General features: G+C 44.4%; 1 protein-coding gene across 1 annotated transcript; it reads right to left on the reverse strand.

The window, feature by feature from the left end:
* Positions 1 to 3353: 3353 nt before the first annotated feature.
* Positions 3354 to 16475, reverse strand: Sumo2 (small ubiquitin-like modifier 2). The gene is made up of 4 exons (NM_133354.2): positions 16343 to 16475; positions 14797 to 14928; positions 10591 to 10662; positions 3354 to 4014 (listed from the first exon to the last, which is right to left on the reverse strand). The coding sequence occupies exons 1-4, from the start codon at positions 16361 to 16363 to the stop codon at positions 3952 to 3954; spliced, it is 288 nt and encodes a 95-aa protein (NP_579932.1). The 5' UTR covers positions 16364 to 16475; the 3' UTR covers positions 3354 to 3951.
* Positions 16476 to 17059: the final 584 nt, after the last annotated feature.

The raw sequence follows: 17059 nt of genomic DNA on the forward strand, positions 1-17059 counted from the left end.
TCAGAAAAGGGAACTGATACCCTAAAACTGGAGTTACAGATAGTCGTGAGATCTGGGAGCTAAACCCAGGTTCTCTAACAGAGCAATAAGGAAAAATAGGGATCAGAGGGCTCAGCAGTCAAAAACACATATTCTTATAGAAGGCCTAAGTTTTCCCAACACTCATATGGTAGCTCACAATCTTCTGTAACTACAATTCAAGGGGATCCAGGACTGCTTCTGTCTTCTACAGGCTCCTCCATGCATGGGGTGCACATACATGTATGCATGCACACACTCAAACACATTTAAAAACACACACAAGGCCAGATGGCAGCAACACACGTCTTTAATCCCAGCACTGAGTTCCAGGCCAGCCTGGTCTACAGAGTGAGTTCCAGGATATCCAGGGCTACACAGGGGAACCCAGTCCTAAAAAACAAAAAACAAACAAACAAAAAAAAAAACAAAGAAATGAAAATAAATAAAACATTGATTATAAAGACAGGAAAAAAAAAACCATATGAGGATTCTTGGACTTTGAAGTTCCATAAAAGTCCCAAGAGCATACTAAATCCTAAAATGATCTTGTAGTCACATGTCACTGCTTACAGGGAAATAACACTCCACATTCCAAACAACAGATTAAATTCCAACCTGTTTCACTATGTTCTAATTATGTCTCATCCAAGGAGCTCTTAATACCAGTCTCACCATAACACATGCCCTTCTGACATATAGTGCACCAACCTTCTGAGCCCCACATCAATAGTCAGAAAGCTAAAGCACCCTGTGGATACCTCCTTGGCCTCCATCCGCCTATTCCTGCGAAGTCCTCTCCCTAAACAAAGGACTTGCCATCTTCTTGGCTAAGCTAGAAGTTAGCAAGCTCCAGTGACCCCAGTGATCTCCAGCCCCGACCCCACTCCACCCCCCAGGACACACATTGCTGGGGCTACAAGGCATGTGTGGGACTCAGCCTGTTATGTGGATGCTGGGATCCAGACTCAGTTTTCACGGTTGTTCAGCAAGTCCTCTTACTGCAGAGCTGTCTCTGAATGTGGGCAGAAAACTTAACAGCCCACATTTCAGCCTTTCAAGCTAAAAGAACCAAATTCGACTAAGCATTCCCTTTAGTTCTCTTGCAACCTATCCCACCAGAGGGTATCCCTCATCCTTGTTGGTAGCGCATCAAGAAGTCTATTGGGGTAAATCGGCTCACACCTGTAATCCCAACTCAATCGAGGCTGAAGCAGTTTCTTCTGAGATTCATTTTCTCCAGCTGCAAAGCTTTTTAAACTAGAAGGTCAAAATAGCTTCAGGAAACCCCTGTAGTCACCTCCCTTCCAAAGCGACCCTCTCACTAGATACCTGCAAAAAGCAGCCAACGGCCCAGGTGTAGATCAACCGAAGCATCTGGAAGAAACATTTTGAACCTGCTGGCAGGCTGGGCTGTGCTACTCCACTATTTCAGGTTTGTGAGCTGGGATGGGCTTTGGGGATGCTACAGTCATTTCTGCTCCTGTAAGTCACCTCTTACCAAAACTCCTGTAACTCACTCCCATAAAACTCAACGAGGTACACCAAGTTGGACTTTGGTGGCTTCCATACTTTGGTCTATTGTGGGTTCCCTATGTCCCAGTTCTGTGTTTTGTCACACAACATCAGGCAGTCTTAGTTCAAGGGTAGCTGCTCTACAGTATTTATTCTCCAGGCCATCCAGGGTTACATAGTAGACACTGCCTCAACCTTCTCCCTCCCAAGGAATAATGGAAGGTAGAAAGGGCTAGGAATGTAGATCAGCTGATAGCCTGGCATTTTTTTTAAAAAGATTTATTTATTATATGTAAGTACACTGTAGCTGTCTTCAGACACTCCAGAAAAGGGAGTCAAATCTCGTTACGGATGGTTGTGAGCCACCATGTGGTTGTTGGGATTTGAACTCCGGACCTTCGGAAGAACAGTCGGGTGCTCTTACCCACTGAGCTATCTCACCAGCCCTAGCCTGGCATTTATTAAGAACTGGATTAAATACACAGCGTGCCTTAGACCAGTGCCACCAGGTCTACTGTAGTTTAATCCATGATGCTCTATAGGAAGAGAACAAAAAGCTCATTTGTGGTCGTCATCGGCTACATTGTAAACCACAAACTAGCTTGGAATACAGAAAACTCTGAGACAGGATTTTACTGTATCTCAGGATGTTGTTATAAACTTTGAATTCTTGGAGCAACACAGAGGCTCAAACCTAGGCAGGCCCTCCTATTCTAAGTGCTCTACTACAGATCGAATCTCAAATTTAAAATTGTACCCAGTGATAACTTTTAGAAAGTGATAAAATTATCACTCCATAGCCCAGGCTGATTCTGACTGAACTCAAACCTTCTTACAAATATGAGCCAAACCGGGCGGTGGCAGCGGACCCCTTTAAACCCAGCACTTGGGAGCCAGAGGCAGGCAGATTTCTGAGTTCAAGGCCAGCCTGGTCAAAGTGAGTTCCAGGACAGCCAGGGCTATACAGAGGAACCCTGTCTTGAAAAGAAACCAAAAAACAAACATGAGCCAAGGCCAAAGCCAGCTCTATGCTCTCCGGCCTACTCCCTGCCCCATAGTCTAAGGGTTTAACCCTGGCAGCCCTAAAATTTGCACCTGCTTCTGAGAGCTAGGACTACAGGTGCATTCACCTATACCTGGCCACACATGAAGATAATGGACCAGTGAGATGGCTCAGCGGGTAAGGACACATGCCCTAAAGGCTGGGTTTCATCCCAGAACCAGCCTGGTCAACAGGTCTACACAGTGAGTTGCAGGACACTCTGCTTCATTTTTCTCCACATCTAAATCCCTGGCTTTACTTACTTGATATATATTATTTTGTGTACAGATTTTTGTGTACACTGTTCTGTCCTTGGAGTCCAGAGAAGGGTGTCAGTCTAATTTAGCAACCAGAACTGTGAGGCCCAAATAGGGTCTGAGAACCAAACCCATGCTCAACTCCTCAGCCTTCCCCTGCCCTTTATTTTATGGGATAAGGGCTCACTGCATTGCCCCAGCTGGTAGGAAACACGCCATGTAGACCAGGTTGCTTCTGAGTTATATGCCCACCTCTGCTTCAAGTGCTGGGACTAAAGGCATGTGACACCCCTCCTGACTTTGCTTTAGGTTTTTTTTTTTTTTTTTTTTTTTAAGACAATGTCTCTTTATGTAGTCGTGACTGTTGTGGAACTGGCTATATAGACCAGGATAGCCTCAAATTCAGGAAGATCCACCTGCCTCTATCTCCCCAGTGCTAGGATTAAAGGTGTGAGCCAACATACCTGGCCTTAAAACATTTCAATTTAATATTCTTCAGAATAAAGAGAACAGCTCATTTTAAACAAGAAGTTTATTTAAACAACAAGACGCTTGACTTGAAGGGAAAACTATCTAGGATCATTTTGTTCAAGAGTAATTTATCCCTACTTAAAGACAGATTGCCCTACATGTAACAGCTACGTACAAAAAAGTTATAAAATTGTCCTTGGTTTTACAATGATAAATGAAAAACATTAAAATTCTCCAATCGAACAAGGTATGCAAGGATTTGGTGTTGTTGGGTTCTTTTGTTAAAACAATGAGAGCAAAATAACTTACTGGAATATAAAGATAAGAGCTGAATGAGCATGCCACTAGTGGAGAAGGGGGTATTTTCACAAACCCAGTATTTTTCCCCAGACCATCTCCATCTCATGTCAACCAGAACAGAACATCGGTCATTTAGTTTAAAAAAGGAAAAGAAAGAGAGAGCACTATGAGTGTGCACATACACCAGTTACTTTATGTACAATAAAGAAATGGGGACAGGGAAATGAAAGAAGAGAGAAAACTATACTGTAGTAGTCAGGATGTGGTGGGACCAAATTGTGGCTTTCTAATTGAGAATGTATTCTTGGTCTATAACAAAATTCTGGAGTAAAGTAGCAGGCTCCCTTTTTAGTAGACACCTCCAGTCTGCTGCTGGAACACATCAATCGTATCTTCATCCTCCATTTCCAACTAGCACAGAAAAGAAAACAAATTTAAGACCAGTGAGGAAAAAAATTTCAATGTCTACTTTTCATATTAAATTTAAGTACATGTCCCATACCAACCCAGGCTTCACTACTATAGACATCAGTTTCAAGAAAACCAAGCATGGGGAAACACACTTGTCTAAAAGCCCAGCATTATGGAGCTCAAGAAAGGGAAATGAATGAAGTGACAACCATAGGCTGGTCTCAAATGCTTACAAACCTACTTTCAGTCAGCTAAGCACTGCATTGGAAACCAGTTTTGATTAGCCCAATCATCATCAGGCATGGCCACACACACACACAATATCAGAACTCCAGGGTACTGAGACTCTAGACTCTGACACCAGCCTAGACTACAACTTATGTGATACCCAGTCTTCCAAAAAAAAAACTTTTTTTTTTTTTAATTGGAAGGCAGAGGCAGGTGGATTTCTGAGTTCAAGGCCAGCCTGGTCTAGAGAGAAAACCTGTCTCCAAAAAAAAACTAAAACAAAAACAAAAACAAAAAAAACCTAAAAAAATAAAGGCTAAGCATGTAAAACGTAAATGTAAACTTTAAAAACAAGGCACAATATGCTTAGGAAATAGCATATTTGTTAAATAGCCTCAAAAGAAACTATCAGACCAGCCAGGTGTGGTGGCGCACGCCTTTAATCCCAGCACTCAGGAGGCAGAGGCAGAAGGATTTCTGAGGTCGAGGATTTCTGTAGCCCAGGACATTCAGGGCTACACAGAGAAACCCTGTCTGGAAAAACAAAAAAAACAAAGCAAAACAAAACAATCAGACCAAAATCAAATTTTTAAAATTATGCAGTAGCTAGGCACAGTGGCTCACCTCTGTGATTGAGATTAGCCAGGAATACAGTGAGACCATCTCAAAAAGCAAAAATCCCAAACTACACAGTACTAAATTATATTATTGCATCTGTATTTGTCTTGGAACTCACTTTATAGACCAAGCTGATCTCAAACCTCAAACTCGCACCAGCCTCACCAGATCCACCAGTCTCTGCATCCAGAGTAAGGTCTTAACACAGAAAGCAACACTTGTAGAAAGTGAACTGGCTCTTTAAAAGTTCTTTTTTTGGCAAGCTAGACAGCGCAGTGGGTAGTAGCTCTTGCCCTACAAGTCCAACTACCTGACAATGAGTTGAATCTTCCAGAACACAATGTAAAGAGAGAACTGAAGCCTGAAATTATCCTGACTTCCCCACCCCCACTCCCTGCCACACAGACTCTAGAAATCCTAATGGAGGTTGATAATCTCAGCTTTTGGGAGGTATAGACAGGAAGAGCAAGAATTTAAGATCATCTTCAACAAGTCATGTTTGTACCAGCCTGGGGCTCCATGAGCTGCTCTAGAGTTGTTTGGGGGAAGGAACATGGGATGTATTACATCCTAAAACTTGGCTAAACATCTTTTTCTTTCTTTCTTTTTTTTAATTGAAAAAAGAAACAGCTGGTCTCTTTTTAAGGTATTGTCTTACCACAACTGTAGCGTTTATCAGTGGAACCACCTTGTGAAGCAGAAGGATGGATGGAAAACTTAGACTGGACTGTGTTGTAAGAAGAAGGCAAGCTAAGCTATACAAATAGACCTTATCTCAAAAATGGTGGGCTGATAAGATGGTTGAGTGATAAGATAAGAGGTGTTGGATCTGAGAACCCGAGTTGCATCCCCAGAGTCATTCTGAGAACACAAATGAGACCAGGCTAGCTTTGAACTCACAGAGCTCCTCTGCCTGATATTAAAGGCATGTAACTACCACTCCAGGACAAGTATTTTTGTTTGTTGGTTTGCTTTTTTGAGACAGGGTTTCTCTGTGTAGCTCTGGCTGTCCTGGAACTTGCTCAGTAGAGCAGGTTTGGCAGGCAGAGGTTCACCCCTGCCTTTACCTCAGAATGCTGGGATTAAAGATGTGAGCCAACACTGCTCTGCAAAAGCTCTCAATTCTGGAAATACACACAAAAATGTAAAAGAAGTTTTCTAAATCTTAGGATGACAGCAGAAGAGAACACTTCTAAATTGAATTTCAAATTCAACTTGAAAATTTCACAAAGTTCCCGAGTAAGAGATCAGTTTTGCCTGCATTTACAAGAAGGCATTGCACAGCCCCTCCTTATGGCTAAAACAGACAACTGGAGAGTGCTGCTTATAAGAAGGCCTTCGGCGTTCTTCCTTGACTGCAACTTAGATAAAAACCTCTTGTGTATAATTTGGGGGAGAGAGTGTATTTGAAACGGGAACTCCCTGCATAGATCAGGTTAGCCTCAAACTGAGATCTGCCTGCCTCCACCCCCAAAGTGCTAGGACAGGTGTATACTACCACCCGGCTAAGAATCAATGTTTTGTATATACATCGTTCAAGTATTAAAGTACAGATGTATGTGAGCCATCATGTTGGTGCTCAGAAAGGAAGGAACCTGGGTCCTCTCGAACAATAGCCATGGCCCTTAATTGCTATGATTCACCTACCTTTTATAAAAGGTATTTATGTATGAGTGTTCTCTGTGCATACATGGTGCATGCTAGAAGGGGGCATCAGATCCCAATACAGGATGGTTGTGAGCCACCATGTGATTGCTGGGAATGTAACTAAAGACCTCTGAAAGAGCAGCTAGCATTCTTTTTTTTTTTCTTTTAAAGATTTATTTACTATTATTTGTAAGTAAACTGTAGCTGTCTTCAGACACACCAGAAGAGGGCGTCAGATCTCATCACAGATGGTTGTGAGCCACCATGTGATTGCTGGGATTTGAACTCAGGACCTTCAGAAGAACAGTCAGTGCTCTTACCCACTGAGCTATCTCTCTAGACCAGCAACTAGCATTCTTAAACCACTAAGCCATCTCTCTAGTTCCAACACTGCCTTTTAAATTTATCAACAATTTACTTATATTTTATGTGCATTGGTTTGTTTTGTTTATTTAATGCTGCACGTGTGTTGGATCCTCTGGAACTAGAGTTGTGAGCTGCCATGTGGATGCTGAGAATTGAACCCAGGTTCAGCAGACAATGTGCTTAACTGCTGAGCCCGATTTATAAAAACAGACTTAGCAAGACCAAGTGCTGTTAATTGCTGAGCACAGCTTCAGCCACTCCCCTCTAGTCGTTTTGTGTTTTGTGTGGGGGAGCCATAGGGTAGGTTGAAGCAGGGGTCCCAGAAATCACTATGTACACCAGGCTGGGCTGGAACTCAGTGAAGCACCTCCTCTACCTCCTAAGCACTGAGATTAAATTGAGGTGTTCATCACCATGTTCAGCTCCCCTCCAACTTTTAAATGGAGAATTAAAGGTGGAATTCGAATCAGGCATTGGATCACACTTTGTACTCCTTGGAGTCCTACTTAGTGTTCTTCAATACAAGCTTAGGAAACGGCATAGATTTATGACTCAGAGAAAGGTGAGGTATGCTCCTGTAAATTCAAGGTCAAGGCGTGATCACTATAGAACCCAAAAAACAAATGAAAAAAATTAGCCCAACTGAAAAGCTCACAGGATCAAAGTTAAGTTTCCACTCTCAAGAATTCTGCGTTAGTTCAAACATTCACAAGGCAGAGGCAGGTATTCAAGCTAGTTCCAGGTCAGCCAAGGCTATACAAAGAAAACCTATTTTAAGAGAAAAAAATTTTTTCAGTGAGCCAAAGCTCCTTTCCCTTCCAGTTGTAAAGGGAAGCTTTAGAGGAAAAGGATACAATGCTTTAGGTAGACAACCATATACTATAAAATCACAGGGGCAGGCGACCCACAATGCTGTAAAAACATTAGGGGAGTCAGAGCATTACCTTTTAACAGTTCATGTTTGTAAAGAGTCATCTACATATACAGCTAACAAGAGCAATGGAGTGGACAGATTGAGACAAGAATAGATGAAAACTGAGATGAAAGTGTGGCTTAGTGGTTAAGAGCACCTGCTGCTCTTGCAGAGGACCCCAGGTTCATTTCTCAGCATTCATGTCAGGCAGCTCACAACCATCTGCAACTCCAGCCCAGGGTATCTGATACCTTCTTCTGGCCTCCAGGACAACCGCTCTCAGGTGCACATACTACACCCCCCATATATAGTTTAAAATAAGAACCAAAAATATCCCCACAAGAATCAATTTAAAATTTCACTTCAATATAGGAACTAAATGGTCAGGCTCAACAGCCAGCTACCATGGAGAACTCTTCTAGGCCTGGTAATTCTTTTGTTTTGTTTTTTTGTTTTTTTTGTTTTTTTTTTTTTTGAGACAGGGTTTCTCTGTGTAGCCTTGGTTGTCCTGGAACTCACTTTGTAGACCAGGCTGGCCTGGAACTCAGATATCCGCCTGTCTCTGCCTCCCAAGTGCTGGGATTAAAGGCGTGAGCCACCACCGCCTGGCCAGGCCTGGTAATTCTAAGCTGGATAAGTATTACAGCAGCAAAGAACAAAACAGAAAACAAAATACACTCCAACAACAAAGGGGGGCTGGAGAGATGGCTCAGTGATTAAGAGCACCGGCTGCTCTTCCAAAGGTCATGAGTTCAAATCCCAGCAACCACATGGTGGCTCACAACCATCCATAATGAGATCTGACGACCTCTTCTGGTGCGTCTGAAGACAGCTACAGTGTACTTAGATACAATAATAAATAAATCTTAAAAAAAAAAAAAAAAGAAAAGAAAAGAAAAGAAAACAACAAAGGGGCTGGAGAGATGGCTCAGTGGGTAAGAGCACTGACTGCTCTTCTGAAGGTCCTGAGTTCAATTCCCAGCAACCACATGGTGACTCACAACCATCTGTAATGATATCTACGCCCTCTTCTGGAGTGTCTGAAGACAGCTACAGTGTACTTACATATAATAAATACATAAATAAATAAAAACAACAAAGCTTTACTTATCAACAAAAAATTTTTTTTTGTTTTGTCTTTTGTTTTTCGAGACATGGTTCTCTGTGTAGTTCTGGCTTGATCTGTAGACCAGGCTGGCCTCCAACTCAAGAGATCCCAAACTGCCTCTGCTGTGATTAAAGGTATGCACCATCACTGCCCAGCCAAATAATTCATTTTAATAATAAAAAAAATTGAATCAATTAACTGAATACCTATTACACAGTAGTAAGTGGTTAACTGAAAGCCACTGCATGTTCTGAAGATATTTCTAGTCCTTCCTTTTCCTTCTGGCCTATTTCACAGCTTTGGTCTCTGCAAAAACATGTCTCAAAACAAGCAGAGATGCTGTGATAGTTCTTTTTTTTTTTTTTTTTTTTTAAATGTTTTTAAAAGATTTATTTATTTATTATATGTAAGTTCACTGTAGCTGTCCTCAGATACTCCAGAAGAGGGCATCAGATTTTGTTACGGATGGTTGTGAGCCACCATGTGGTTGCTGGGATTTGAACTCAGGACCTTCGGAAGAGCAGTTGGTGCTCTTAACCACTGAGCCATCTTGCCAGCCCCCGATAGTTCTTGCCTAACATGTCTGAAGCCTTGGGTTCAATCCCCAACACCAAACACATAGAAAATGCAGCTGGAGGATGATATCTCTGCTTTCAGGAAGGAGAAGCAGGACAATCAGTAGTCCCAATGCTGTCCTAAGACACACAAGTTCCAGGTCAGCTTGAGACTGAAAAACAGTCAAACCTGATTTTGCATAAACAAAAGGGAAAACAGACGAACCAGAAAGAATGAACAAAACAAATACATATGAAAATGCCAGTAACAGGCTGCAGAGACGACTCCGAGGTTAAGCTGCTGCTGCAGAACAAAGGTTCAATTCCCAGCACCAATGTGGTAGTGCACAGATCGTAACTCTATTCTGGGATCCAATGCCCTTTCTTCTGCCTTCCTCAGACACTAAGCACATACACAGCACACACATTCATGTAAGGAAAACACTCAACACAGTAAATAAGTCTTTAAAAGGGGGAACACAGATTCGGGCGTGGTGGCACACACATTTAATCCCAGGTAGAGGCAGGTGGATTTCTGAGTTCAAAGCCAGCCTGGTCTACAGAGTTAGTTCTAGGACAGCCAGGGCTACACAAAGAAACCCTGTCTTGAAAAACCAACCAACCAAACAACTAAAGAGAAAAGAAAAAAAAAAAAGGGGGGGGAATACAATGAAACCCATCACTTCCCATCACTTGGTACAGTAATTAAAAGAAAGAAGAGGCTATAATTCAATACTCCAACACTGACATTCATACACAAAGCTGCTTTAAAAATAATCCCAGCACTTGGGAGGCCAGTGTAGAGGCAGGAAGATCTCTGTTAGCTCTAGGCCAGACTATCTACAGAGTTCCAGGGCAGCCAAGGTTATACAGAAGAATCCTGTCTGAAAAAAAATAAATAAATAAAACCAAGGCTGGATAGACCAGTGGCTAACAGCAGCTTCTTAGCAAGTAGAAGGACTGGAGTTTGGATTCACAAGATAGACAGGTTCAGAAAAAGGCCTCAAAAGATTAAAGCGTACAGCAATAGAGCAAGACACCTGATGTCCTCAGTAGCCTCTGCACATACACACATGCCCATGTGTAAAAATTTGCAAACACACACACAAACACAACTTTCCTAAAAGTAGAGATATTTTTACCTGTGCAGGTGTGTCTGTTTCGTTGATTGGCTGCCCATCAAACCGGAATCTGATCTGCCTCATTGACAAACCCTAACAAGAGATTAAAAAGCAAATAGCATATAATCACGAAAAACTCAACCTCTCTTCTTGTATCTATGAAACTTCCCCAATATGCTAACATTTTCTATGCAGATAAACATTGTGTTTCTTAATGAACCTATTTCAAAACCAAGATGGTACACACTTGCCTATAATAGTAGCAGCACCGGAGGAAAGTATCAAATGTGAGACTAGCATAGGATATACATGATCTACTTGAAAATAGTAAGCCGGGCGTGGTGGCGCACGCCTTTAATCCCAGCACTCGGGAGGCAGAGGCAGGTGGATCTCTGAGTTCGAGGCCAGCCTGGTCTACAAAGTGAGTTCCAGGACAGCCAGGGCTATACAGAGAAACCCTGTCTCGAAAAACCAAAAAAAAAAAAAAGGAAAAAAAAAAAAAATAGTACACAGCGGGCAGTGGTGGCGCATGCCTTTAATCCCAGCACTTGGGAGGCAGACGCAGGCGGATTTCTGAGTTCAAGGCCAGCCTGGTCTACAGAGTGAGTTCCAGGACAGCCGGGGCTACACAGAGAAACCGTCTCAAAAAACAAAAAAATAAAAATATAATAAAAGACAAAAGACAAAACACACCAAAGAAAACAAAATGGGGAAATTAAGGCATTTAATTTTTTAAACTACATTTTCAAAATGTGGGTAATCTCTTTTACAGCAAAGTAGTCACTGTACCCTATGGCTTCTAGCTATTATTATCAACACAGATATGAAGTACAGATCAGTATCTGAAGATAGAGCTAACAATAGTACTAAGGATTCTAGCGTTTTGGATTCAACAGTACAGAATGGGGATTCCAGAAAGATTCCTAGAGGTAAAAATTAAAGTCTGGACAGGCAGCATGGCTCAGCAGGTAAAGGGCTTGCCATGCAAGATGGCAACCCATGTTCAATCGCTGGGACCCACGGAAAAGTGGATGGATGGGATGAACTGACTCCAAGCTAGGGATGTGGTGCCTACAGTCCCAGTACTGGGGACACAGAAGCAGATCATCTCCTAGCCTGGTCTACAGAGTGACTTCCAGGAAAGCTGGGGCTACACAGAGAAACTCTGTCTGAAAAACCATGAAAAAAAAAAAAAAAAGAAAAAGAAAAGAAAAATAAAAAGGAGCTAGAATGGACAAGCTTGGGGTCTGATGGGACGCATAATCTGACAGAAGATGAAGCTCAGCTCAGCTCACTGTTAGGAGACGTGAACACAGAAGCCCCTTTGATCATGAGCATTAGAAATCCAATCAAAAAACAAGACAGTGTAACTGTGAAGCCTTGGTTGGCCTGGAACTTAGCGTTCTGGTTTTTTAGTGGCAAGGACTAAAAAGCTGAGGCTATGTGCCTGCTGGGCAAACACAGTAAATTTTATCTCCAGCACAAAATTTGACTTTTGATAGCTCGAACCTACTTCAGGTTTTAGAGGCAGGGTCTTAGAAAGCCCTCAAACTCACTTTATAGAGGAGCATGTCATTTTACTTCCTAACCCAGTCTGCACCTCTCTAGTGCTACATCAAATTTGTTCAGTGCATCAGAACCCAGAGCTTTGCACATTATTAGGCAACTCTTATCAACAGACCCCAGGGCCACATCCTTATTAAGAAAGAAAAATTCATCTTTATTTTGTATGCATTGTGTTTTGGCTGCATATGTCTGATGGTGTTGGATCTGCTACTGGAGTTATGGAAAGTTGTAGGCTGCCATATGGTGTTGGGAACTACACCCAGGTCCTCTGGCTCTTATACAGTGAGCCTGCCCTCTTTTCCTTTTGGCTTTTCAAAAACAGGGTTTCTCTGTGTAGCATTGGCTGTTCTTGTCACAGAAATCTGACTGTCTCTCAAGTGCTGGGACTAAAGGTGTTAAAACCACACCGAGCCTCTACCTCTAACTCTTTAAGAAACCAGTTATGGGACACATGTAACTCCCTCTTAATTGAAATTAAAAAGTGATAGCCCCGTGTGCATGAGGCCTTAGGTTCAATACCCAGTACTACCAAAAATAAAAATCTTGGTATAATAAGACTGAGATTCTTACCCTAACTCCACCCTGACACTTTTTTTTTTTTGGCTTCTTGAGACAAGGTCTCTCTGTGCAGTTCTAGGATATCCTAGAACTATAGAGCAGGCTAGCCTTGAACTCTTCTGCTTCCCGAGTGCTGCTGGGGTTAGAGGTGTGTGCCACAACCACTTGGCACAGAATGACTTTTAAGCATTTCTACCACCTTATCCTTCAAGTGCTGGGGTTAGAGTAAGCCAGCATACCCAGTTTCTTCTGCTTTCTTTTTTATCAGACAAAGCCTTGCTGCTATATAGCCTGGACTAGCCTTGATTTTTCTGTAATTCTCCTGCCTCAGCCTGCTGAATGTTGAAATATGAGTTAACGCACCTCGAATTACTTTTCTAATACCTAATATTTAAAGTTTTCATAATATTTAAGCCGGGCGTGGTGGTGCACGCCTTTCATCCCAGCACTTGGGAGGCAGAGGCAAACCTGTGGGTGATGAATGTTCAATGGAAGATGCCACACAGTAAACCCCTTTGGTAACCACCTCTACCCGGGAACAGAACCCTGGGCCTCCTCATGGTGGGCAAATGCTCCATCACTACACTATGGCTATTCCCTAGCTGATCCCTAAACTTGACTAAGTGTTTGTGTGTGGAAGCATGTCGAGTGCTGGCAAACAGGTCATTAGTAGACTGCTTGCCTGGCATGTGAGATTCTAGTCTTGTACAGGAGTGGAGGCAGCTCCCAGGACAACTTCAACTCTTAAGTCAGAGGCTCTCTCCTACTGTGGGCTTCAGGACTGGGTACAATCAGGCTCACAGAGCCACCTCAAAAGGACCCTTTCCCAAATTTCTTTGTTGACTAATTCTTTAGGGAGATTGTTTCAAAAAGTTATAGAATATAAAACGTGCAATGTGGTGGCACACATCTTTGATCCCAGCACTTGGGAGGCAGAGACAAGTAGATCTCTGTGAGTTTCAGGCCAGACATAAATAAAATGCTAACACAGGAACTTAAACAAGTCTGGAGGCAGTTCTTTATTGTACTATAAAGGGGGCATAAAACAGAAAATATGGCGGCACATGCCTATACTCCTAACAGAATTCCAGGCCAATCTAACCACAAATGAGGCCTTCTTGAAACTCAAAATGAATTCCACAATTTTCACATCTTAGAAAACAAGAAAAATCCTACTTCTGCTATTACTACAGCTAACGAACCAGTGTGGGAAAGAGAACTGTCATCTTCGAAGTTGCCCTTGCTTTATTAACTTAGCATTGCAAGGGACGCTCTAATAAATCCTGCACTGATTTTCCATATTTGTGCAAATCAGTGGGGCTTGCTACCCCACTGAGGAGGAGAGGCTGGAGGACGGCCCAAGTTCAAGGCCAGTCTAGTCTACATAGCATGTTCTAGGCAGCCAGCAAAGCAATGACAAAAACCCAACACCCAAATCACACAGAATTTTCTATTTCTTCTTAAGAGTTTTCCTCATAGTAAAAAATGAAAGTGTTCATGCTTTTCTCAAAAATGATTACAATTTTCTAACCTCTGGGTTGGGTAGGCAACTTCCTTAGGATACAGTAATCTGGCTTAGCATATACCATACTATGACCTCTACAATTATTGGGAAAAAAAAGTGTGTTTGGGGTGTGTGTGTGCTAAAATCCACATACTTCAGAAAAACTGCAATACCCAAATTGAAATTGGCTAAAATTCTCTTTTGAGACAGGGTATGTTTCTGTGTATTCCTGGCTGCCTCTAGTCCTGGGGAATAAAGGAGTGTACTACCACACCCAAATATTTTGACAGAATGCATTGTCTAAATAATAAAAGGGAAAAAACAACAACAAACAAAAACCCCACCAAATACTAATCCACTTTCCCCCCTCATTCAAGTGCAGACATCTCCTTGGGAACTTGTAGTCTTATGGATCTAATGAGGGATTACTGGTTTAGCACAAGAATCATAATATTAAACCTACCTGCAAATGTACATACAATATAATCACATGCATCTTAACAAAAATAGTCATGCAATACTGTGATGGTACATTTTCTACTCCTAATTCGGCTGTGTACATGGATTATTAAGTGGAAGTACACTTATCAATTCCTCACCTGCCGTTCACAATAGGCTTTCATTAGTTTACTAAGTGGTGTATGCCTCTTAATCTTAAACTGCACCACAGAACCATCCTGTCCCGCCACCTTCAAATTAATATGATCGTTGTTCTCAGTCTTGACTCCTTCCTGTTGAAAGAAAAATAAGAGTGTAATTTGGAAACTGTGAAACACAAACACCTTTAAAGAAGCTGCGGGCCCGAACGCTTCAGAATCAACAGGTTTCTCTCAGGCTCTCCAACAGCATACAGCTGTTCCCAGCCCCTGGGCTGAAAGATCAGAAACCCTGCACAAAGTGTTACAAGTCTGGTACAGAAGCACTGATACTAGCAAGGCAACAATACACTTAGAAACTCCTTGCATAATTTGTGATGCATCTGAGGTTAAATTTTCTAAAATGGCATTATTTCCTGTCATCGCCCAAATTTGTCGCTTCCCATAAACACCAGTGTCCTTTCTCTTTTCAAAGCTACAACTACTAGAGTCGGTTTGGGGTGGGAGTGAGAAAACCATACCTTGTATTTCAAATTTTACTGCTACCTTCTTGATAAAAGTTAGCAAACTCTGCTCAATGATATCAAATGAACATATCTTTAAAAAAAAAAAACCGAACACACTCAACTGAGGGATATCCCGAGTCTCCCTTTTTACATCTTCCGATTAACGTTCGACTATATAACTGCTTCATTTTCAGTTCAGAGCTTATTTTCCCCCTCTCCTTTGCTGTCATGGCTGCAATACAGTCTTCGTGCAAGTATTCCCGTACATTGCAACCCCAACAGCAGTTCAGCAAATCAAATGTTTATGTCCAAGGATTCGATTCGTCCATCCTGTGTCCCCCTCCAAATAGAGTCGGGGCCAGAGAGTGCCCTGCCCTGGACTGATGCTGGTCCCCTAGTCCGCAGCCAAGAGTAGCCCGTGCCTCCGAGGGCGCGTTCTCAAGTTGAGCCCGTGTCTCTCTGCTCGCACCTAAGCCTCCAACCACAACAAGCCACATGGTTCCCGCCAGGGTGCGGGTTTCTGGGCGCACGGCGGAGAGCGCAGCCCCTCCCCCGCGGGCCCCTTGGGCCTCGAGCCGGACCGACTCTGGAATCCCCCACTCGGGGTTGCCGGAGCACACACCACCGATCCGGCGCGGCCCCAGCCCCGAGAGGGAAACCCCGGGCCGCACGACTCCCGCCTTCGCCGCCGCCCCAGACCCCGCGCGCCCAACGCTTTCCTTACACGCGCCGGGCGCCGCCGAGGAGCCAGCGCGGGGCCGCCGGGCCCGCGGGCTCCCGCGAAGCGCCGCCTGCCCGCCTCGCGCCGCGCCGCGCGCGCTCCGAGGGCCTGGGGGCGGGGGAGGGCGCCGGGCCTCCTCGGGCGCGGGCGGGAGGAAGAGAGCGAGAGAGGAAAATGGCGCGGAGCGCCGGGCCTGAGCCGCCGCTGGCCCCGTGGGGGGCCCCGGGCAGGCAGGGAAGCCCGCGGCGGGCTTCGGCCGGACCCCGGGCCGCGCCACCCACCGGTCCGCACGGTGAGGCGCAGCCGGCCGCCGCGAGCTCACCTTGGGTTTCTCGTCGGCCATGGCGAGCGCCGGAGTCTCCTCAGCTGCCGCTTCACAAAAGAGGCACCGGGTCCGCACTGAGGGAGCGCACAAGCAGCACCAGGAGCGGCAGGAGGAGGCGGCAGCGGTGGACGAGGCAGAGGGCGCGCGCACGTCGTGCGCTTCCCTCCCCCCGCCCTGCGTGCGCGAGCACGAGCATCCGGGGCTTCTCATTGGCTGCCGCTTCGCGGGAGCGCGCAACGCTTACATAACCACCCCTCCTCCTCCCCCCCACGGCCCGCGCCTCCGCCGCCTGGGCCAGGCGCCCGCCAGGTCGGCGGGAAGAGGCGCGGACACGCGCACCAGTCCCGCCGCGGGGGCGCGCCTGGCTCTGGGCGGGGCTGTATTGTCCTCCTTCTTTGGTGGAGCATAATCAAAATGGCTTCCAGCTGGTCCTCGGCGAGGACAGGAAGGCGCGTGGCCTTAGACGTGGGGTGAGCCTAGGTCGAGAACGGAAGGCCAACTCCACGTAGAAGGGGGCATCTCCATCAAAAAAGCAGCAGCGGGTTGTGAGAAAAACTCCTGTTCAGTAGGACAAATGCAACTCCCCCCTGCACATCAAACTTCCCAGTCCCTTCGTCCTTCCCCATCAACCAGCTTCCCACCCGGGAGCCTCAAATGTCTTCCAACCTGTTGGGAACCCTACTCTTGCTGTGGAAAACTGTTCTTATAGCCACT

This window comes from Mus musculus, chromosome 11, assembly GCF_000001635.26.
Source record: "Mus musculus strain C57BL/6J chromosome 11, GRCm38.p6 C57BL/6J".
Classification (NCBI taxonomy): Eukaryota; Metazoa; Chordata; class Mammalia; order Rodentia; family Muridae; genus Mus; species Mus musculus.

Bases quoted from the DNA above. Each gene is read 5' to 3' on its own strand.
- Sumo2 (NM_133354.2), bottom strand. From the start codon at position 16,363: ATGGCCGACGAGAAACCCAAG. The intron at 14,929-16,342 runs GTGAGCTCGCGG...TTCTTTCAACAG, and splicing joins TGGCCGACGAGAAACCCAAG to GAAGGAGTCAAGACTGAGAA. The intron at 4,015-10,590 runs GTAAAAATATCT...TTTCTGTGCTAG, and splicing joins AAACAGACACACCTGCACAG to TTGGAAATGGAGGATGAAGA.